The sequence below is a fragment of the Oncorhynchus keta genome, chromosome 35 (genome assembly GCF_023373465.1).
Source record: "Oncorhynchus keta strain PuntledgeMale-10-30-2019 chromosome 35, Oket_V2, whole genome shotgun sequence".
Lineage (NCBI taxonomy): Eukaryota > Metazoa > Chordata > Actinopteri > Salmoniformes > Salmonidae > Oncorhynchus > Oncorhynchus keta.
The window spans coordinates 49,820,989-49,845,182 of NC_068455.1; the positions used below are offsets into that span (position 1 = coordinate 49,820,989).

General features: G+C 43.4%; 1 protein-coding gene across 1 annotated transcript in view; it reads right to left on the reverse strand.

The window, feature by feature from the left end:
• Window positions 1–24,194, reverse strand: part of LOC118368593 (MAM domain-containing glycosylphosphatidylinositol anchor protein 2-like) — a 227,606-nt gene that overhangs the window by 112,405 nt on the left and 91,007 nt on the right. The window contains exons 4-6 of the mRNA XM_035752822.2: window positions 22,153–22,349; window positions 20,779–20,911; window positions 11,753–12,022 (exon numbers count right to left, since the gene is read on the reverse strand). Coding sequence (XP_035608715.1) covers window positions 11,753–12,022; window positions 20,779–20,911; window positions 22,153–22,349 — 600 coding nt within the window. The remainder of the gene's footprint in view (window positions 1–11,752; window positions 12,023–20,778; window positions 20,912–22,152; window positions 22,350–24,194) is intronic.

A 24,194-nucleotide genomic window follows, 5' to 3' on the forward strand; every position in this document is an offset into this window, starting at 1 on the left:
AAGAGCACAGCGCAGAATCCTAGTGTCAGCTAAAGACTTACCGAAATCTCTGGAAGATGCTAAAATCTCTGTTGACGAGTCTACCATATGTAAAACACTAAACACGAATGGTGTTCATGGGAGGACACCATGGAAGAAGCCACTGCTATCAAAAAAAACATTGCTGCATGTCTGAAGTTCGCAAAAGACCACCTTGATGTTCCACAGCGATACTAGCAATTATTCTGTGGACAGATGAAACTAAAGCTGTGTTGTTTGGAAGGAACGCACAACATTATGTGTGGAGAAAAAAAGGCACAGCACACCAACATCAAAACCTCATCCCAACTGTAAACGATGGTGGAGGGAGCATCATGGTTTGGGGCTGCTTTGCTGCCCCAGAGCCTGGACAGCTTGCGATCATCAACGGAAAAATTAATTCCCAAGTCCATCAAGACATTTTGCAGGAGAATGTAAGGCTATCTGTCCGCCAATTGAAGCTCAACAGAAGTTAAATTATGCAACAGGACAACAACCCAAAATACAGAAGTAAATCAACAACAGAATGGCTTGAACAGAAGAAAATACGCCTTCTGGAGTGGCCCAGTCAGTCCTGAAGTGGCCCAGTCAGTCCACAAGAATAGTGTGGAACTGAAACAGTTTAAAGAGGAATGGTCCAAAATGCCTCCTGACCGTTGTGCAGGTCTGATCCACAACTACAGAAAACTTTTGGTCGAGGTTATTGCTGCCAAAGGAGGGTCAACCTGTAATTACATACAAGGGTTCACATACTTTTTCCAACCTGCACTGTGAATGTTTACATGCTGTATTCAATAAAGACAAAACAATTATACTTGTTTGTGTGGTATTAGTTTAAGTAGTGTTGGTAGTGTTGGTAGTTTGGTCTAAGTTGGTCTATTGTGTCTATTGTTGTTGTGACTTAGATGAAGATCAGATAATATTTTATGACCAATTTATGCAGAAATCCAGGTATTTCGAAAGGGTTCACAAACTTTTTCTTCCCACTGTAACTATTGTAGGTCCGAGAGACTTTCCTGGTCAGCTTATGTGGTCAGGACAAACTTATTAGGAACGGCTAATAAGAGCGCAAAAATAAGAGACAAAGTCCCAGTATCTCTGAGAGAGGTTGCATTTTAGTGAATGAACAAATTACTTGAGGTTGTTTGATTTCCGACTTCATTGTAACTGTCACACACTTTTCCTCAAAGACAGCGGTACATGTTTCACGACAAGAGGCTCATACATTTTTTTACCACAGTGTTTTCGATAAACATCACTTTCCCATTTACCTAAGAGTTCATATGCATATTTGCAGGACACTAAAAGCATGCAAAAATATTTCCAATGTACCAATTTATAATGACGTAAATAAGTGATCTACCAGTAGTCTCTCAGGCCCTTTTCCATTTACTATATATTTGGTATATAATACTTTGAAACAACAGGAAAATATTTGTGCCTTCAGTTGAATTCAAATGTTTGAGCAGGCAGCTTCAAAGGTTAAAGCCACAATTGAAGTAAAACGTCAACTCAGAGGATCCATACAAAGGGGGATGAAAAACTTCCAATACAAAAATAGCTGTTCCCACACTCCCAAAAACAACATATATTACTTTAAACATGACTTTTCACAATCAAACAGTGAATGTACTTGTACATTTGAGTTATATGCTTGTTCTAAGTCCATATATATATATATATATATATATATATATATATATATATATATATATTTTTTACCTTTATTTAACCAGGCAAGTCAGTTAAGAACATATTCTTATTTTCAATGACGGCCTGGGAACAGTGGGTTAACTGCCTGTTCAGGGGCAGAACGACAGAACGACCTTGTCAGCTCGGGGGTTTGAACTTGCAACCTTCCGGTTACTAGTCCAACGCTGCCGCCATCTCTCCAGAGTTGCATAGTGGCCAGCACCTAAGAAATTAGCCCAGGCGAGTGTGTGTGAAGCGTCATATTGTCCCTATTAATCAAGATGAAAATAAAATGCCTCCAAGACACTGACTTTGAGAAAACCACTGCACCACGGGATCAAGCTAGAATGATGAATGTGAAGTCACTCACTCACACAGTAGGGCTACATTAGTAGTAAGTGACTAAAGATGGAGACATGAAGTGAATCAGCCAGCTTCATTCAACAATATTTATTTTGTAAGTAATGACAACCACCTTGTGCTTGAATGTCACGTAAAGTCATTTTACTATGTCAGTGAAGCTTGCTAGCAGCAGGCAGGATACAACACGCTAAATCAGCTGATGAAATCACTGGTGACCGATATACAGTACTTGCAAATATTTTGTGCAGTGTTTTTACAACTTTCTGACTGTCAGAAACGTGTATTTTTCCCCCTCATCAATCTACACACAATACCCCATAATGACAAAGCAAAAACAGTTTTGTAGAAATGTTTGCAAATGTATACGTAAATAATAATATCACATGCGTATACATGACTATTCAGACTCTTTACTCAGTGCTTTGTTGAAGCACCTTTGGCAGCGATTACAGCCTCAAGTCTGCTTGGGTATGATGCTACAAGCTTGGCACACCTGTATTTGGGGAGTTTCTCCCAGTCTTCTCTGCAGATCCTTTCAAGCTCTGTCAGGTTGTAGGGGGAGCGTCGCTACACAGCTATTTTCAGGTCTCTCCAGATATGTTCGATCAGGTTCAAGTCTGGGCACTGGCTGGGCCACTCAAGGACATTCAGAGACTTGTCCTGAAGCCACTCCTGTGTTGTCTTGGCTGTGTGCTTAGGGTCATTGTCCTGTTGGAAGGTGAACCTTCGCCCCAGTCTGAGGTCCTGAGTGCTGTGGAGCAGGATCTCTCTGTACTTTGCTCCATTCACCTTTCCCTGAATCCTGACTAGTCTCCCAATCCCTGCTGCTGAAAAACATCCCCACAGCATGATGCTGCCACCACCACGCTTCCTCGTATGGATGGTGCCAGGTTTCCTCTAGATGTGATGCTTGGCATTCAGGCCAAAGCGTTCATTCTTGGTTTCATCAAACCAGAGAATCTTGTTTCTCATGGTCTGAGCGTCTTTAGGTGCCTTTTGGCAAACTCCAAGCGGGCATAGATGCCTCTTACTGAGGAGTGGCTTCCATCTGGCCATAAAGGCCTAATTGGTGGAGTGCTGCAGAGATGGTTGTCCTTCTAGAAGGTTCACCCATCTCCACAGAGGAACTCTGGAGCTCTGTCAGAGTGACCATCGGGTTCTTGGTCACCTCCCTGACCAAGGCCCTTCTCCCCCGGATGCTCAGTTTGGCCGGGCGGCCAGCTCTAGGAAGAGTCTTGGTGGTTCCAAACGTCTTCCATTTAAGAACGATGGAGGCCACTGTGTTCGTTTGGACTTTCAATGCTGCAGAAATGTTTGGTACCCTTCCCAAGATTTGTGCCTCGACACAATCCTTCAAACTCATGGTTTGATTTTATGTTCTAACATGCACTGTCAACTGTGGGATCTTATATAGACAGGTGTGTGCCTTTCCAAATCATGTCCAATCAATGAATTTACCACAGGTGAACTCCAATCAAGTTGTAGAAACATATAAAGGATGATTAATGGAAACAGGATGCACCTGAGCTCAATTTTGAGTCTCATAGCAAAGGGTCCGAATACTTATGAAAATAAAAAAAAATGACTAACCATCTGAATTCTTTAGCAATACAAGACCATTGTCTGACCATCGCTTAATGAGCGGTCTGGTTAGCAGATATCGCTGAATTTGTTCAGGAAATGTGTCATTCTAAAATTTTTATTTTTAATACATTTGCAAAAAATTGTAAACACCTGTTTTCACTTTGTCATTATGGGGTATTGTGTGTAGATTGATCCATTCTAGAATAAGGCTGTAACGGAACAAAATGTGGAAAAAGTCAAGGGGTCTGAATACTTTCAGAATACACTGTATAGGCTACAACACATTACGCAGGACAGAAAAACATAAAAGTCCATAGATGTAGCTAGCTACAGTATATGCTCTCTTTGTTGTTGTTTTTTTAAACTTTTCCCCCTTTTTCTCCCCAATTTCATGGTATCCAATTGGTAGTTACAGTCGTGCCTCATCGCTGCAACTCCCATACAGACTCTGGGAAGAGGCGACGGTCGAGAGCCGTGCGTCCTCCGACACACAACCCAGCCAAGTCGCACTGCTTCTTGACTCAATGCCCGCTAACCCGGAAGCCAGTAGCACCAATGTGTCAGAGGAAATACCGTACACCTGGCGACCGTGTCAGCGTGCATTGCGCCCGGCCCATCACAGCGAATTGGGACAAGAACATCCCTGCCGGCCAAACCATCCCCTAATCCGGACGACGCTGGGCCAATTGTGCGCCGCCCCATGGGTCTCCCGGTCGTGGCCGGCTGCGACAGAGTCTGGACTCGGCCAAGGATCTCTAGTGGCCCAGCTAGCACTGTGATGCAGTGCCTTAGAGCACTGTGCCACTCAGGAGGCCCTAGTAGATGCTATCTTGGGTAAATAAATGAATGCTCCAGCAGCCTAATCTTTTTGAGTGTGTGGACTGTATTACTTACTGTATTATATGGACTGGAATTCAAACCATGAAAAAGCAGGGAGAGAACATGCGATTCTGGTGCAGCACATGCGGCCTACAAAGTTACAAGTATAGAGGCTAGCAAATTTTATTTTTGATATATAATTGGGCCTTTCATAATTCCCCTAATGTTATTAGCTTTCTCTCTAGTGTTGCTTTATTCATACCTCGCTTTCAACAGTTAAATGAAGTACGATTTGTTATCCTTATCTTCATCATTCTAATGACATGCATGAATAATATAGAACTAGAATTGGATAGAATAGTTATGGCTCTGAATAAATAACTGCTAGTCTACCACCATTGCGTGTTCACTCTTCTTTCAAACTACCCGTGAGTTCTATAGGCTGCTGTAAACATTCAGCAAACAAGAGATTGCATCCCTCTTTGAATAGTCTATTGGTGTAAGAAATGCTAAAAAAAAAGAATGTGAAGCAAGCAAGCTATTCTAGTCTAGTCTAGATTTTCCTGCATGGGACTCCAAGAGCTAAGGAGCATTTTTTAAGGAGCGAGGACAGCGGAGCACAGGTGCGTAAGTATTGCACAATAGACAGAGGCTACAAGTTAGAAGCTTATTATGCACAATGCATCATACATTAACTAAATATAAGGCTAATACTGCATAGAATGTATTACCTGAATGAGGTAGGCTAGGACATCTATCTATCTATAGGCTTATATATCCATCTTGATTAGGATTATCTATTGTGGATAGAATTTGAATGGAATTGATGGAGGGAGAGAAATAATGTGAGAGAGTGCTCGCACATGCACTGATTTAAAGCAACGATATTCGAGTGATAGGCTGTTTTAAAACTCTGCAGCTGCAATAAAATGTTTTTTATCTTTACAATTAAAAAATAAGGTGACCCCCGAAAGCCAAATGGAGATGTGTAAATTAGACACACATTCAGACCTTTATAATGCTTGAGCAAATGTAGGCCTACCTGTCACATGAAAAAGTTGCAGTGATGAGAGGTCTACATGCATTGTGAACTGTGCTCCATACTGAGATGGGCTGTCTGTCCCCACCCTTAGCGTTGATGATTCATCATGCAGAGAGCAGAGAGAAGGCCGTAGAAAAGACAGATTTAAACATTGCATATAATTTATCAGTTCCATTTCACTTCATGCTGTTCATATAAATAATTTATTATAATTTGCCGGTTTCTTGCAGTTATTTATCCCTGGAAAAGGGAGTGGTTTTGGGCGATAAATCTCGGTAACCGGTATTCGCTATTCAACCCTAGCGAGCATGGTCTCAAATCAAATCAATCATCACTCATATGATAGTGGTTTTCATTGCAGATAAAGACATCCATGACCTATGTTGTGAATTCTCCTTTTAAAAGCTGTCTGCCAGTCCCTATGTCACACGCATTCTCTCTCCCCCTGAATGAGTTGTGTAACCCTGCTATCCATCTCTCCTTTACTCATACCTGCTGAGCACAGAGTAGACTGCAGGCGTTTCTGTGGCAGGAAAGAAAGCACTGTGGGACTGGTGATTACCATTCAGAGAGATCGGCACGCTGCTTCAGATGCTCTGCTGTCCTCTCCCCTCCTCTACTCTTCTTCTCCTCCCCTCTCCCTTTCTCCCCTGCCATCCTCTCCTTTCCCCATGCTCTATTCTGCTCTGCTCTCCTCTCCCCTTCCCTCTCTCCTCCTCTCCCCTTCCCATCTTCTCTCCTCTACTCACCTTCCCTCTCCTCTCCCTCCTACTCCACCCTCTCCTCATGTTCCTCCTTATCTTCTCTCCTTCCCTTTCCTCCTCTCTGTCATTCCCTTGCCTCTCCAATCTTTTTCTCCTCTCCCTTGAGAACTTCTACAGAATAGCCCCATCTTCCTGCCAGTGTGCACTGGTTCTCCATCTTCACTCTAGGGTCCTTGGCCAGCCATCGACCAACTGTCCCCCGCTATAGCACCACTCTCACCAACAGCCCTCACTTGCAAGTCATTAATGGAAATAGGATGTGTTGCGAGCCAATAAATTATTTTGGAACAAATTTGATGAAAATCTGATTAACATGCTGATTTACATACAGGGCAGCAAATGTAACAAGTTCCTATTGCGAAGGGGGTTCGGAGGGCAGCCAAGTGGCAACATTAGGGGAAGGCTGTATAAATAATAACCTCGCTCTGCCCCTGGTAATAAATGCAGCGGTAGCTCAGGCAGATCACGGCATGCAAGTGGTCAGCTTGGTTCACCTCTTGTTGGCGAATTTGCAACTTAGAGTAATTGAGCCGGAATGGCTGGAATCTCCTTCGATGAGCGCATAAAGTCTTTGAGGTGTGGTGATTGGGAATCCTTCGCATGCATACAGCCATTATCAACAGAGCTTTTACATTACTACTCACGAGACAGTGTTTTAGATGAGGTTAGACCAATCTTCACACAGATAGTCTAGGAAAGTAACTTGCAAGGCAGAGAGCCGAGTTCTGTCAAGTCCTGGGTTTAATTTCACTTCAATTTGTTCATCTCAACAGGGCTGTTAATCCTGACACTTGAGCTAACTCTAGAAAGTAACTTAAAAAAATGATTTCGAGAGAGAAGCCTAACGCTGCACTGTTTGATGCTACACAGTAAGGGACATGCCATTTCCCTTGGTGGTACATGCATTTAGTGTACAGGTGTAGGTTTCATCTGAGTGTCATAGATTTCATACTCTTATCTAGCGATTTAAAAAGGGCTACTAAAACGAGAAAACAAATTGCTAAAAACGTTGTCTAAGATCAAGCCATCTAAGCGCTAACGCTGACCTCAATCTTTCAGTGACAAAAAAATGGTTTGTTTCCTTGGATATGATCTTACTAGAGTCCAGGCTTCACAGATGGAACCTCAGTTGGAATTGTGTATCCTTTAATTAAGAATTGGCCTACCTATATCTTCCCACAATGCCCCAAACACCTAAACCCTAAAACCTTCCAGTAGATCCCAGAGAGAGTGAGATAAATACAGTTCAGAAAGAGCTTTGACTTTTCTATGTAACATTAACCCCAAAAAACATACCATAACCACAGAGAGCACTTGCACAATCCTCCACCTGCTTTTAATGAGGACAGTTTCTTCGATATCGGCCCACTCATCAATTAGGCCAGACTGACAGCCAGAGAAGGCCATTGATCAGGCCTTTTTCTGCTGAGGCAAACACTAGTGCTGCCACCTGCCCAGGACTCCCATTATATAATGGAATCTATGCAGTATAACTGGACTGCCCCCCAAAAAAAAAATAACTAAATATACTGTATCTCAACTGCCTATTCTGTTTGCCTCATGGAGAAACAGAGATATGTGTAAATTAATAAAATGGGTGAGTTGCATGGTCAGCAAGCCCAGCTCACCCCCAGCCCAGCTCTACCTACCTGCCCGCCACCTCGACTGCTAAATAAGTTATAAACCACAGAGTCAAGTAATTTTGCTCCTGCCGAACGCCTTCAAAAGCACTGAAATACTGAAAGGCCCCTCTCAAGATATTTGACGCGTTTCGCAGTCCGGTTGTATTACGATAGCTAAAGTACACCTGCCATTTATTTTATTAATGATGTTCTCATCATTGCTGAGGGTATACCTGCCAGTTTACTCCAAGAAGGATGCTAAGGGAGGCTGGATTTCCACCCTCCAGCCCCCACTCTCAGAAAAGGTCCACAAAGAGTTAGTCTCTTTTTTACAGTGATTGCATCTGTGAAAAATTACTATTAAAGCCCAAAGACCCAGAGTAAAGTGTCAAGAAACACAATGAGATTACATGGGCGGCAGGTAATCTAGCGGTTAAGAGCATTGGGCCAGTAACCAAAAGTTTGCAGGTTTAACTCCTGAGCAGACTAGGTGAAGAAATTGTAGATGTAGTCTTGAGCAAGGCACTAAACCCTAAATTACTTAAATGTAAGTGCAATCCCCCTCTGCTGCTACCCCACAAATGAGATTCTACAATTTGTGCTGTGGGGAAGCATGGCAGAGCTTGTAAATGTCTCTCCAAGTCACCAGAGGCTGAATATCTTATTTGAGAGAGGCAGTCGAATGAACGACCCCTCAGAGCGGCTGCACAGCACAGACCATATCAAGGTTAATGTCTGATGAGTTGTCTGTTATATGTTTATCATCCATGAAGCCTGTGTAGAAGAACTTTGATGAAGGACTAGAGAGACAACAGTTCACTCTAACACATTTTTTGCGAGCTTCTACAAAACTGTAGAATAATACAGTGGCTGCCAATCTGTAATTTCCTTGGTTGGTGAATAACAACAATAAGACTGAATAATTCTGTTTTATGTTACCGTATCATTGGGTTACACTGGAACACCTTCACCAGTATGATGTAATTATTATATTCTACGTTGAGCACAAGCATCCAGATTCTATAGTATTTCAACACTTACTACACATTTACACTACAGTATTCAATGTCCTTTGAGGTTTTTACAGACTAAGAGTCACAATCTTTCCACAAAGAACCAAAACAATATTTTGGAAGAAGACTGTCACAAATCCTAGATTGGAATGTATGGACGTGCTTTTTCTCCATAGTAGACCAAAAATGCTGAGTGTGGAGTCAGTATTGCCTTCCCCTTTGGGTCTTCTACCACCCAGGGTCTCTCTAGCTGAGGTCCGAGCCTGAGCTGCCTCCAGTCCTTCTCTCAACAGACTGATCTCTTGCCTTGGCAAAACATCTGAATCCCGCTAACTAACCAGCGCTCTCCACCTCCCAAAACACACACACACACACATTCTCCTTCCCCATGCAAATGTGGAGCTTTAGTTATCGGACTTAGAGTGCTGTCAGGGCCCAAGACTCCACAGACATAAATGGATCTCCTCTCAAAACCTGCAGCTTATACCCGTCCCGAGGTGCCAGCAGATGTCTGTGCACAGACGATCCGCTTTGAAGAGGGGGTGACTGTGAAATAAGATCCAACAGCTGCAGCAGCATTTGCCCTGGCAAGTTACAGTTTCTGAGCCTCATGAGTGGAATGAAAATGACGTTTTGGGGTGGTACCTGCAATTCTGTTTGCTGGCTGGCTAGAAACGTTTGATTACAGAAATTTGTGACGGAAAAATTATTAAGGCGCAAGAGGCGGAATGAACGTTTGATCGTACTAATGACCATATAAACATACAGGTGTAAACCATTGCTGTAGCAGCCATAATAGACCAGCCCCATTAGAATTTGACTCACAGTTTCTCCTAGATCGAGTCTGAGTGGGTGCTTGTCTGAGGCAAGACTAGGTGAAGAAATTGTAGATGTAGTCTTGAGCAAGGCACTAAACCCTAAATTACTTAAATGTAAGTGCAATCCCCCTCTGCTGCTAAAAAGTAGTACGTTTGCACTCCTCTGTTGCAATGCTTAAGCAGTGTTTTCCAATTAGCGCCGGCCACTTCACATTATCTACTGCAGGGGTGTGCAACTTCAGTGCTCGAGGGCCTGATTGGTGTCACACAGTTGATTAATCAAATTGCATTCTAAACTGAAGATCATGATTAGGTAATTATTGAAGTTAGCAGTGTTTAGCTGGAGCTGGGGCAAAACTGTGATACCAATCAGGCCCTCGAGGACTGGAATTGCCCACCCTACCCTACCTCTACTGTACTTCTACCTGGATCCAAAATTGTTTCTCCTATGGGGACAACCGAAGAACCCTTTTGGGACCATACAAGAGTGTAGGATGTCGGGTTTCCCCAGACAGTGACGCTAAAGTGATTGGCTCTCGTCTCGTCAGTCAGTGTAGCCTAATTTTCAAATGCTACTGGTAGGCCTAAGGGTTTTGGCGAGTATGTATCTAAGTATCAAAAGTAAATATAATTGCTAAAATATACTTACGTATCAAAAGTAAAAGTATAAATCATTTCAAATTCCTTATATTAAGCAAATCAGACGGTACAATTTGTAATATTTTTTTAAATATACGGATAGTCATGGGCACACTAACACTCAGAAAAAATTTGCAAACTAAGTATTCGTGTTTAGTGAGTCCACCAGATCAGAGGCAGTAGCGATAACCAGGGATGTTCTGTTGATAAGTGTGTGAATTTGACCATTTTCCTGTCCTGCTAAGCATTCAAAATGTAACAAGTACTTTTGTGTGTAAGGGAAAATGTATGGAGTAAAAGTACATTATTTTCTTTAGGAATCTAGTGAAGTAAAAGTTGTCAAAAAATATCAATAGTAAAGTACACATAACCCCAAAAACTACTTAAGTAGTACTTTAAAGTATTTTACACCACTGCCAGAGGACACCAAAATAGAGCTACTTCGGCAAAATAATTCTAACTGGCTACTTTTTCTATTTGGCTGGCTATTCTATGTACTTGTGGAAAACAATGGCTTTACGTCTTTCTAGTCCTTTTCAGGAGGTAAAGTAGCATCACAAAAATCCAAGAGTATATCACAGAAGCCGGGGTAAAAAAACATAATTGCATAGGAATCAATAAAAGAGGGTGCTACTGGGAGCAATACTGGGAGCATCAAACAGTAAGCATGCATTCGTTTTCTTTGATCTTACCATTTGTCCCCCGAGGGTTGTTATATCATATCTCCGGCCTTGATAGTAATTCACTGACTACACACGCACACAGCCCAGTGGCAAGGCTTTTAGAGGGGAATCAAACATGCATTGGTGCCATTTGGTCAGAATAGACCAGTTTCCAAAGATTCTTTACACGTTTAATTGAGCATCCAAATCTGATATGACCTTGTACATGCTATCTAGAATGTTAATAAAGGGTTCTTTGGCTGTTCCCATTGGAGAACTCTTTGAATAACCCTTTTTGGTTGCACGTAGAACGCTTTTGGTTCCAGGTACAACCCCTTTGGATTCAAAGTAGAACCTCTCAAAAACAGAGGGTTCTACATGGAACCCAAAAGGGTTCTCCTATGGGGATAGCCAAAGAAACCTTTTGGAACCCGTTTTTCTGAGTGTAGAATGGACACCATCTCAGGTAATTCACTAAGGCCTGTATCCTAACTTGAGATGTAATTCCAATGTTTGTGCAAATCTTCCACTGACCTCAATGCAAGAATTACGTGAAGGTTTAGCCCCTCGACGATCCTAGCTACTTTTCTCCTAGCTCGAGTCAGGCTTGTCCTTATGCTACCTAACTGTTTTGGTCATATTTTGAGAGTGTGTCCGGGATAAAGGTAACAAATGGAGGCTTGTCGGGGATCAATGTATTACCTCCAGGGCCTTACCTCGGACCACGATGGCAGTGGACTTCTTAGCCGGGTTGCCAACGTTGTTGCTGGCCACGCAACTGTAGACTCCTGCTTCCTCCATGGAGATGGCGGGCAGCGTGAGGGTTCCCCCATTGAGTCGGCTTTTCTTGGACAGCTCATCCGTGTTGCGCACCCAGGTGAGTGTGGGTGTTGGCTCCCCACCGGAGGTCACACACACCAGGGTCACGGACTGCCCAGGGTTCACCACGATAGGGTCCTCCACCAGCAGTTTAATGGTGGGGGATGCTTGAAACCACAGGAATAAGTAGAATGCATTATAATGTATATTCTGCCCTTGAGTTGCGTTCCCATGCAAAACTAGACAGATAGCTAACAACTAAGTCTTCAATAAAACTCCCAAGGCGTGACTTTTCTTGAATGAATATATTGAAAACGTTTATGTTGTGAAACTGCAAAATACAGAAAATAATATACTTTAGTATTCAATTCACACCGACATATTGTAGCTGTACATTAAACATTTGAAGTTGCATAAATACAAAGCACGCGCTAAGGTACCATGCATCTGGCATGATGCCAAACCATATAGCTAATTGTTAACCATATGGTAATTGGCTCCTTTCATTACTCTAATAATGTATAACCAGCTATGTAGAATAACAAAGCATATTACACTAGAAACAGTAACAACTACAGTATTGTATATTTTACAATTCGTTTGCATGACGCATGAGCAAAGTAATACAGCTAACAACATACATTAAAGGCATTGCAATTTGTGAGTAAATGCAACCAACATTAATATGTAAGCAACTCTATCAATAACAAGATTATCATCATTAGCTAAATGCTTGAATCGAACTTACAAACAAATATTTTTCCAAGGCTGAAGCGTGACAAGAAATAACTACATTGAAAGACCTGCACCGTAGCGTTGTTTGTAGCTGTTTCTATGCGTGCAAAACAAATTCTGTACTTCCTGTTTGCGTGGTCTTTCTAAGTACCAGAAAGCGCCACTAGGGGGCAAATAACAAAATCCAATTTAACCATTGTAATAAAATAATCTGTTACCTTCTAACAGGATGGCAGCACACTCCCCGCCTGGTATAATGAAATTGTGCCACTATGAAAGAAACAAATAATGTCCTTTCTATTTTTATCTTTTGTCTCTAGGATGCTTCAGAAAGAAGAACAACAATCTCTGAGATTGGTCTCAGAAACATCTTAGCAGCTGCTTGTTTGACAATTTTTAGTTCTACTTTCCTAACCTTTTTGTCAGTACTGGGAAAGGTTTTTACCACAAGCCCGACTGGCCAGTCATTTCTGTGTGCCTGACTGTCTTTCAATAAGACAACATCTCCCACTTTTACATTTGGCTTTTCTGCTGTCCATTTTCTGCGTCTCTGCAGCCTTGTCACGTACTCCTGTCTCCACCTTTTCCAAAAGGTGTCAGCGAGACACTGGACTTGCTTCCACTGTTTTCCATGAAGGTCGTTCATGCTGAAGTATCCGGAAGGGGCTGAGGTAGCGCTGGTCTTTTGTGTAAGTAACATTGAGGGTGTGAGAATGGTAGGCATGTCAGGGTCGGTTGATACTGACACTAAGGGTCTCGCATTGATTATTGCCATAACTTCAGACATAAGAGTGCTCAAGACCTCATGTGTGAGATGAGTGGAGCCCGTCTGAAACAGCATAGCATCAAGAATACGTCTGGCAACCCCAATGAGTCTCTCCCAAGAACCACCCATATGAGACGAGTGTGGAGGATTAAATATCCAAGTACATCCCTTATCTGAGAGGTATTTAGTCAGTTCTGAGTCATTTGTGTCGATACCCAGTTCCGTAGCACTTTTGCTGGACCACGGATAGCGAAAAAACGCCTCAGCGCGTTGATGAAGCTGGATGTGGACATGGATTCGATAAGCTCGATATGGACTGCTCTAGTAGACATACATGTAAAGAGCACCGCCCAGCGCTTGGAGTCTGCACTACCACCTCTAGTGCGACGAGTTATGACATTCCATGGTCCAAACACATCAAGTCCAACGCTGGTGAATGGTGGTTCAGATGTGAGTCTGTCTGCAGGCAAGTCAGCCATTTTTTGGTCAACTAACATCCCTCTAACCTTGCGGCAGGTGACACACTTGTGAATGATACCAGAGACCAGACGTTTGCTCCCAATAACCCAGATGCCTGCTGCTCGAATAGCTCCATCTGAAAAATGACGGCCTTGGTGAGCCACTTGCTCGTGATAATGTCTTACCAGCAGAGTGGCAACATGATGTGTCCGTGGGATGATGAGAGGATGTTTTTCGTCTTGTAACATGTCGGCGGAGGATAAGCGGCCTCCCACCCTCAGCAACCCATCCTCATCAATCACTGGGTTCAGCTTTTTGAGTGTACTTTGCTTTGGGAACTCTTTTCCTTTTTCAATGCATTCGAATTCCTCTCTGAAAGCTTCATGTTGCACACAGTGAATGATTGCTGTTTTGGCTTGTGACAACTCACTTGTACCGCATGGTTTATTACAGTCATGCCAGCCTCTGCAGCTGGTGTTGTCTGCACCTTCATGGAAGGATCTTGCAACATGAATGAGTCGTGCTGTGGCTCGATTGAGAGTTTTCCAGCTTGAGAACCTATCAAAGCGATGAGAGCCGAGTTGAGCTCCAGAAACTTTAGAGGCAAAGACAGTGACATCTGGTCGAATCTCTGCATCTGTGTGAGGCTCTACAAGGTCAAAATTGATGTTCTCAGGCTTACTCGAGTTTGTTTGGGTCAGGAACGGTGGACCTGAGAACCAACTAGTGTGTTTTAAGAGCGCAGCAAGTATGGGCCTGGTTGCATGGTCTGCTGGATTGCTATCAGTGTTTATATAGCACCACTGATCTGGATGGGTTGACTTCCTGATGCGAGTTATCCTATTGGCAACATAAACAGAATCTTTTGGTGACATTGTGGATGTAACCGAGAACTATCTTACTTTCTGTGTAGAACTTGGCTGCATGTATATCAATGCCAATTTCGTCTTTGATCAGTTCATACATCTCAACAGCTAGCAAAGCCGCACACAGTTCTAGGCGTGGGATAGTGTGGGCTGGACGAGGGGCCAATTTTGATTTCCCCATGACAAATCCAACATGGCATTGACCTTCCGAGTCAATAACTCTCAGGTAGGCTACCGCTCCTATGGCTACTGTAGAGGCATCCGAGAAGATGTGTAGCTCTCTTCTTTGAGTGGTAGACAAGGAGACTGGGATGTAGGTCTGCTGAATATTCATATGTTCCAACTCCATCAAAGATTCCTTCCACATTTTCCATTCCTCTTCTTTTTCTGTGGGAAGAGGGGCATCCCACTCACTCTGATCACGGTCCTCCATAGGGAAGGCTTCCATAACTGTTTTGCTATTGGATGCAATCTTGTGTAGTTTCATGTTGGACTCCGCCAACATTGCTTGTGTTTTTCTTAGAATGTTGACAGCTTCTTCTGTAGTAGCTACTGATGTCAGACCATCATCGACGTAGAAGTTCCTCACTACATATTGCTTGGGTTCTGACCCGTGTTCCTTCTCACTCTGTAGCGCTGCTCGTCTCATGCAGTAGATGGCTACGGCTGGTGAAGGGCTGTTCCCAAATACATGCACTTTCATCCTGTACTCAGTTATGTTTCTATCTGGGTTGTTGTCTTCATACCAGAGAAACCTTAAAGTAATCTCTGTGATCCTCACGTACACCAAAACAGTAAAACATTTGTTGCACATCTGCTGTTAGTGCAATGCAATCCTTGCGGAAACGCATTCGAACACCCAAGAGTGTGTTGTTTAAGTCTGGACCACTGAGCAGAACATCGTTAAGTGACACGCCTTGACACTTAGCACTGGAGTCAAATACTACTCGTATTTGTTCAGGCTTTTGTGGATGGTAAACACCAAATATGGGCAGATACCAACGTTCTTCGTCTCCCTCTAGTGGCTGTGAAGGTTCGGCTTGGTCGTTATCCAGCATCTTTTGCATGAAGTCAATAAAATTACGCTTCATGTCAGGCTTTTTGTCTAAAGTCCTGCGAAGTGATATGAGACGGTTCATGGCCTACTCCCTGTTATTAGGAAGGCGACGTCTAGTGGGGCGAAGTAGTGGAGCCACTCAGTTGTTTCCATCATCCTGGAAAACCTGTTTGTCCATAATGTCCAAGAAGGCTTTGTCCTCCACTGATGGTGCTGGTTTATCATCGTCTTGTGTTTTGTCGAACACGGAACATCCCAGGCTGTCTGTGTTCACAGTTGTGCTTGGATCTCTCGAGTGCAGTGTAGAGGGAGAGATGTGTTTCTGAGCTACGCTGTTGTAGTTCTCTTTTACCTGGATGATGTCAGGGCAAGGGCTCAGATAGGATGTGCGACCATTTTGAAGTATGTTTGTCCTGAACACGTTAACATTGGCTGGTCGGTGAGCCGTTCCCAGACAGACCTCACCCAGTCGCTGTGCATAAGGAGTGTCGTGGGGCCCATTGATTTGCTCTCGTACCTTGTGTACCCTTAAGATGTCTCGTCCTAAGAGCAGGAGGATGGGAGCGTCTGGGTCCACAGCTGGAATTCTGTCCATAACTGGTTGCAGATGGGGAAGATGATACGCAATGTCGGGGGAGGGAATCTCCATCCTATCGTCTGGCATCATATCACACTCTATCAGAGTAGGGAGAGTGAGCTGCATGTGTCCATCTATAGACTCCACCATGAAGTTGACGGCTCTCCTGCCTGAAGTCTCTGTTACCCCAGAACACGTCTTCATGGTGTATGGAGCAGAGTTGTCATTGATGTTGAAGAGACTGAAAAACTCTGTCTTGGCCAGAGATTTGTTACTCTGTTCATCAAGCACTACATACATTTTGACAGCTTTCTCTCTTTTCCCAGCCGGATAAGCTTTGACTAGGCATATTTTTGAACATGATCTTGGATTGACTGCCTCACCACAGATCTCTGTACACTTTGAGGTGACAGATAGAAGAGCATCGTCACCTTGCTCCCCGCCATGCTCTGTCTCTGCTGTAGCGGTGTCTGTATTTGTAGGGGCTGGGCCTGGATGCAGAGCAGCAAGATGCCTGTCGCTGACGCACTCAGAGCACTTGATTGAAACCTTACAGTCTTTAGCTCTGTGCTGAGTTGACCCACAACATCGGAAACAAATGCCATTGTCTTTGAGATATGATTTGCGCTCATCTAGAGTTTTGTATCTAAACCCACAACACTTTTTAAGAGGATGAGGCTTGTTATGTATTGGGCAGTGACGGTCAGGGTTTTCAACCTTTGTCTTACTGGGTTTGGTTTGGTGGTCTGAGGCCTCAGATGACACATCTGTCTTGTATACAGTCACAGGTGTCTTGTTGCTGTACCTGGCAGGTTTCTCACTTTTCATGGACACCTGGTTAGTTGAGGTGTAGAGGGTGAAGCTGTGGTCATTTCTAATTTTCGCCTGGTTCCTGATGAATCTCGAGAAGAATGAGAATGGTGGGAATGCTACCCGATAGTCCTCCTTATATTTGGATCCCTGTGCTATCCATTTTGCTTGTAAACTGAATGTAAGTTTCTCTACAATAGGGTTTACCCCCCGAGATGTGTCCAGATAAGCGAGGCCTGGAAGGTACCCTTCTACTTTAGCACACTCTAGTTCGAGAAGAATGTCACCTAGTTCTCTTAGTTTGTGATTGTCTTTGTTAGCCAGTTTTGGAAAATCATCAATTTTCTTCAACAGTGCATTCTCGATCACTTCGGGTGTACCATAGCACTCTTCTAGTCGTTGCCAGACCATGTTAAGCCCTGCTGTTGCGTTGAAAATATGGACAGATCTAATTATGTTTGCTTGCTCAGACGACTCTGCCCCTAGCCACTTGGTAATTAGATCTAACTCTTCCCTGGCTGATAAATTCAAGTCTCTGGTCGCATTGAGAAAGGATGCTTTCCATGCCCAATAATTTTCAGGGCGATCATCACACTTCAGGAGTCCGGAACTCACCATCTCACGTCGTAGGAGGTACTTGGTGAGGTCTGGTGCCACTTGTGACTCAGGGAAGTTGTGTGTGTGTGACTGGAAGTGGGCTTGCTTTCCATTTCCACCATGCTGCTGTTAATTTCTTTTGAACGGAGAGTCTCTGCTCATGTTCTGTTGTTTGCTACTTTCTGGATTATGGCATGTAGCTGGGTCAACACTAAGCTCTTGTTTCTCCACTTCAAATGGAAGTTCAGCAAAGTAGGGCCTAGCATGTTGTTGCACATACTCACATGTACGTTGGACTGGACTTAAGGGCTGTGTCCCTGTGTCTAGTTCTTTGCGAAGCTCTCTGCGTTCTGATCCTACAACTTCTTCAAAGGCTGCAGCTTCAGCCAACGCAGCAGCTGCTGCTCTCTCAACTTGGAGAACATATAAACTTGCCTCGAGGTCAGCTTTTTGCTTCAACAAGCTGGCCTCTATTTCTGCCTTTTGTTTCATCACAGAAGCTTCCTTCTCAGCATAAGAGACTTGTGCGCGTGCTTCGTCCGCCTTTGCGCGTGCTTTGATGGCTGCAGAACTCACCGTTGAGGATCTGCTTGACTGTTTTGATGACCTTGATCTTGTAGATTGAGACTTGGTCCCAATGTGCTGAAGAGGCTCTTCCATCTCTCTCTGTTGAACACCTGGCTCTGGTTGTTGCATCGTAGACTGCTGGTCTTCCCTAGGATAAGACGCTTTGTTGGCTGATGAACGTAGAAACATAACGCCCGCTGTGATGATGTTTTTTCACTATTCTGCCCTTGAGTTGCCTTCCCATGCAAAACTAGACAGATAGCTAACAACTAAGTCTTCAATAAAACTCCCAAGGCGTGACTTTTCTTGAATGAATATATTGAAAACATTTATGTTGTGAAACTGCAAAATACAGAAAATAATATACTTTAGTATTCAATTCACACCGACATACTGTAGCTGTACATTAAACATTTGAAGTTGCATAAATACAAAGCACGCGCTAAGGTACCATGCATCTGGCATGATGCCAAACCATATAGCTAATTGTTAACCATATGGTAATTGGCTCCTTTCATTACTCTAATAATGTATAACCATCTATGTAGAATAACAAAGCATATTACACTAGAAACAGTAACAAAACTACAGTATTGTATATTTTACAATTCGTTTGCATGACGCATGAGCAAAGTAATACAGCTAACGACATACATTAAAGGCATTGCAATTTGTGAGTAAATGCAACCAACATTGATATGTAAGCAACTCTATCAATAACAAGATTATCATCATTAGCTAAATGCTTGAATCGAACTTACAAACAAATATTTTCCCAAGGCTGAAGCGTGACAAGAAATAACTACATTGAAAGACCTGCACCATAGCGTTGTTTGTAGCTGTTTCTATGCATGCAAAACAAATTCTGTACGTCCTGTTTGCGTGGTCTTTCTAAGTACCAGAAAGCGCCACTAGGGGGCAAATAACACCATTGAACACAATGAAAATCCAATTTAACCATTGTAATAAAATAATCTGTTACATTGTGCTGCCATCCTGTTAGAAGGTATGTCAGTATGAAACAAGTCAATAGTTAAATCTTGGCGACCATAATTATTTACACTTGCCAGCTACTCAATTAGGTTCTTGAGATGAGAGATGAGAAATAAAACTACAAACCTGAAACGACAACGGAAACTCTCAGCCAAAGCATGGGCCAAATGTTCCCACACCTTCCCAAATTCTGATTTTGTCCATATAATCAGTGACGAAAAATCTTCGCACCGGAACAATTGTTACTCATTATTTGTTCCATCCCACAGTCTATTGAGATATGTTACAATACCATTTATGTTACGTACATCTGTCCATGAGAGATTAGTCAAAAGTCAACAAACAAGTCAATATGTACTGCAGCTGCTGTAAACTGAGTAGTATTCTCCCAAAGGTAGAATATACACTATATATACAAAAGTATGTGGACACCCCTTCAAATGAGTGGATTTGGCTATTTCAGCCACACCCATTGCTGACAGGTGTATACAATTGAGCATACAGCCATGCAATCTACATAGACAAACATTGGCGGTAGAATGGCCTTACTGAAGAGCTCAGTGACTTTCAACATTGCACCATCATCTGAGCAACAACGCCCCACTTTCATCTGAGTAACAATGGCTCAGCCGCCATTGAACTCTGAAGCAGAGGAAACACGTTCTCTGGAGTGATGAATCATGCTTCACCATCTGGCAGTCTGACGGACGTGTTTGGCAGATGCCAGGAGAGAGCTACTGTACCCAAGATCGGTGTGGAAGAACTTGACTAGCCTGCACAGAGCCCTGACCTCAACCCCATCGAACACCTTTGGGATGAATTGGAACGCCAACTGCGAGCCAAGCCTAATCGCCGAACATCAGTGCCCGACCTCACTAATTCTCAAGGCTGAACGGAAGCAAGTCCCCGCAGCAATGTTCCAACATCTAATGGAAAGCATTCCCAGAAGAGTGGAGGCTGTTATAGCAGCAAAGGGGGACCAACTCCATGTTATTGCCCATGATTTTGGAATGAGATGTTCGACAAGCAGGTGTCCACCAATAGCATATCCTATTCTGTCACTAGTTGATATTCGGTTCTATAGTGTAGCTCTATAGTTGATGATAGGTTTTACGTTTGTAAGTTCATAACCTTTATAGGTTTATCAATAGGCACATGGCATCCCAATACCAACCAGTGGGATAAATACATTTACTAGCACGGCATAAGCAAGCCTGCTCACACACACTGTAAGTCTAATCAATGCTAGTTAGGGGGTATAGGGCCGGAACAGGAAACCCGCAGGGCAGTGTATTAGGACCGAGTGCTTTCTCCTCTATCATTATTGGCCCCATATAGGGGTGAAGCATCACAGAGAAAAATGGTGAGCCTACAGGATTCCCATCTGTAATGAATCGGGCAATTCCTCAGCTTTTCATAGGCGAAATTGCCCGATCCTTGATGTTATGAGTGCTAAACAATACAGAACCATGTTCTCAGCCGCCCCAAAGGTTTACCTGTTTTGTTAGAGAGTTTGAAGAGAACATTCTTCTCGGGGATGCCGCACACATTCCGGACAGAGGCGATACAGCTGTAGTTGGCGTAATCCTGAGGTCGAAGGTTCTTCAGCTTTAGAATCTTGGTCTCCCCCTGCAACTCAGAAAGAGAAACAGTGTAAAGTGATGTGCCGCCTGTCGCTCTTAATGTGTCTTACAAAGTAAGATAGCAAGTGGTATTGAACTGGTCTCGTCGGCTCATCCTCATCAAAGTGCTTCCTTGGCAGTGCTTCAACAATGAGCTCATTCCCCGAACTAGGAGTATTATCTTTACACCGAGATTTCAGTTTCATGAAATTCATTGCCTGTCTATTTGGATGTGCTTGAAGCGGTGCGCTTGGGACAAATGTCAAGATGCATACAAGCACTATTAACACACATGTATCGTCATGACATTGTAAATAATTTTACCAACAATAGCTGTTTTGTCTGCTCTCGTGTATACCGCCACCTTTGTAGCACTGGCAACATACTTAGAATATGTTATTGTTCCTTATGTTCTTAATTAAAACTCAGGAGGGCATTACTAGGCTGAGGATGGCACAACATGTGAAGTCTACCTGAAAAACTAGGTCCTGTGTGTGTGTGTGTGTGTGTGTGTGTGTGTGTGTGTGTGTGTGTGTGTGTGTGTGTGTGTGTGTGTGTGTGTGTGTGTGTGTGTGTGTGTGTGTGTGTGTGTGTGTGTGTGTGTGTGTGTGAAACTCCACTGGGAGAAAAATACAGCGAGCCCCTGAAGTGCCGTCTTCCTCTGCTCATTTCGAGCATATCTGAGTTGTGTGAGTTTCATGCCACCGCGAGCCCAAGCTGTTCCCTTCTCTATCATAGTTTGTCTGCTTATGAAACCAGCCTTTGTGAAGCCTGTCAGACATACGACTGTCAAAATGCTCTCATCTCTCCTGTCAACGAAGCTGACTTTACAAGGAGAGAGGAGATTAGATGAGATGTTAAAAAAAAACTGGTGCAATTTCCTAACTCAAGTCACTGATATATTGTGCTCACAAAACATCCTCCCATTTGGGATTTGAGCGCTCAATGGGAAACTTTCTATATGCTGTGAAGGGGATAAACACACACAATTTCCATAATAAGAAATTACTTCCTTTATGAAAATAGGAGTTCCTTAATATCTAAAATGCTGATCAGAGGAACGGGTTGTTTGATCAAGCTAAGGGTTCTCAAAAAAAATTACCCAAATGCCTGAAAAATTACCCTGAGGGCCTGATACCAATTTGTCTGGGGAACCACAAGAAACAGCTCTTGGCCGAATTTGGCACCCAGGCCACGAGTTTTAGACCCTGATCTAGATGTCACAGCAGGTGTGGACTTTCGGCTTACTTGTGTAAAGAAAGGCTCGTAGATCTCCACGCCCTTATCCGAGCCTTGGGACAGGAACTCTTTGCCACGCCTCCAGCTGTAGCGCACTGGGGGGTTGGAGTTGGCCATGCAGCGCAGGAACACTGTCCGCTCATAGTAGAACTGCTCCTTAGCCTCCCCGATGCTCTGGTGGACGGTTACGATGGGATCATCCAAATCTAGAAAGTGAACATAGAAACAGTGGTCCTTGGCATCAAGGCGCCTCCAAGCAGCCTCTGTTTGCCACACACTTGTGTAGGTCAACGCATGAAGGGCAATTACCTTTCCTTCTTAATCCCAAGGACCTATTTATATACAGTGGCTGACTTTTAATGAAGTGTGCTGGTTCAATTGGTTAACAGCTGTTGTCCTCTTTTGCAATCACATCTTCACCCTTAAGCTCTTTAAAGAGCCTGTGATGCCACAGATGTAATACTCATACCAAATGTGCATGACAAGAGGGAAAATCATGATTTGTTTTACGTGTGAAATATAATATCCATCATATGAAATATCATAGAAATATTTATATTTTCTATTTTTCTAGAGATTTTTCTGGAGAGCATCAGTAATGTCAATCCCTGACTTCTACAGTCGACAGACACATCACAATTACACTTTTTTTTCTATTTATCATACATCCAACATTTCAGGAATCCTCAACTCCATCCATAATTGTCAAATAAAGGCACACGCATTCCACTGAGGTGCTTTCAAATGTTTTTTGACAGCCAGAGTAGTGCTTGAAGTTCAATGAAAAGGGCCACTTAGACTCCAAAGTTCCAGCCCCTGAGAGGGAGCTTTTAAAACTGTGATTTTGACGAGCTCGATAATGACTAAAAAGTGTTCCACGGGAGAGCCACTGGCTTTTATGGGCTACTTTGAGATGCAGACAAGCACCTTCAAAAATCTGTTTCCCACCAGCCAACTAACTACTGCGACTAACTACTGCCACGGGCAGTCCAGAGCCAGAAAAATTTCCTGTACAAACCATTATAATGTATTTGAATTTTCTTATAATAAATAATGGCTTTGCAGATTAGTCTGAGTCAATTCTCCGATACATTTTCCTTATTTCTTTCTCCTACTGCCGTGGAATGTCAGTCAGACTCAATCAAGGTCATCGTTGTGCTTTAGCCTTGCCAACCACCAAGGATTCCAACACAGCATCGCCAAGTGGCAGCGAACAGCAACACGTGTCATTTCTTTGATCAGCTCGTCTCATTTAGTGAAGCAGGCAGGATCGATAAAAGTGCATGTGTGCCACAGTGGAGCAGAGATTAGACAATAAGCAAGTGCTCTGATCTCTGAGTCAGGGGTAATGACACTATGCTCATTGTCTCCCCCTGGCAATGTTTTCTGCCACTGTCCATCTCCGCTCCTATTTATCTTGCATCTCTGCAGTAAACTAACCCATGGCCCTCTATCGTCTCCTCCTCTCCACTCTCTCGGAAGCACATCCTCAGAGTGCAGACACACCAGATTTGTCTCGTTTTTGTATTTGCCAGGTCCAGGCAGCCGGGGAACGCTGAATGTCAAACATGGAAACGCTGACTCGATCAACCTCATTTTGGGGGGTTGAAGAATTTGTAGCTCACTTTTTCATGGGAGTACCGAGGTAGGGGAAGATTGCAGAGTAAAGGCTTCTCGGGGGCTTCCGATACAACTCATCCACAGAGAAAGTATAGACTGAGTAGACAAAACATTAAGAACACCTCTTTCCATGACATTACTGACCAGGCGAATCCAGGTGACCCCTTATGTCACTTGATAAATACACTTCAATCTGTCTAGATGAAGAGGAGACCGGTATACTTCTGGCCCCTCCTTAGACACTGTGTTAACTAACCTCCAGACGAGCTTCAATGCCATTACAACTCTCCTTCCGTGGCCTCCAACTGCTCTTAAAATGCAAGTAAAACTAAATGCGTGCTTTTCAATCGATCGCTGCCCGCACCTGCTTGCCCATCCAGCATCACTACTCTGGACGTCTCTGACTTAGAATACGTGGACAACCACAAATA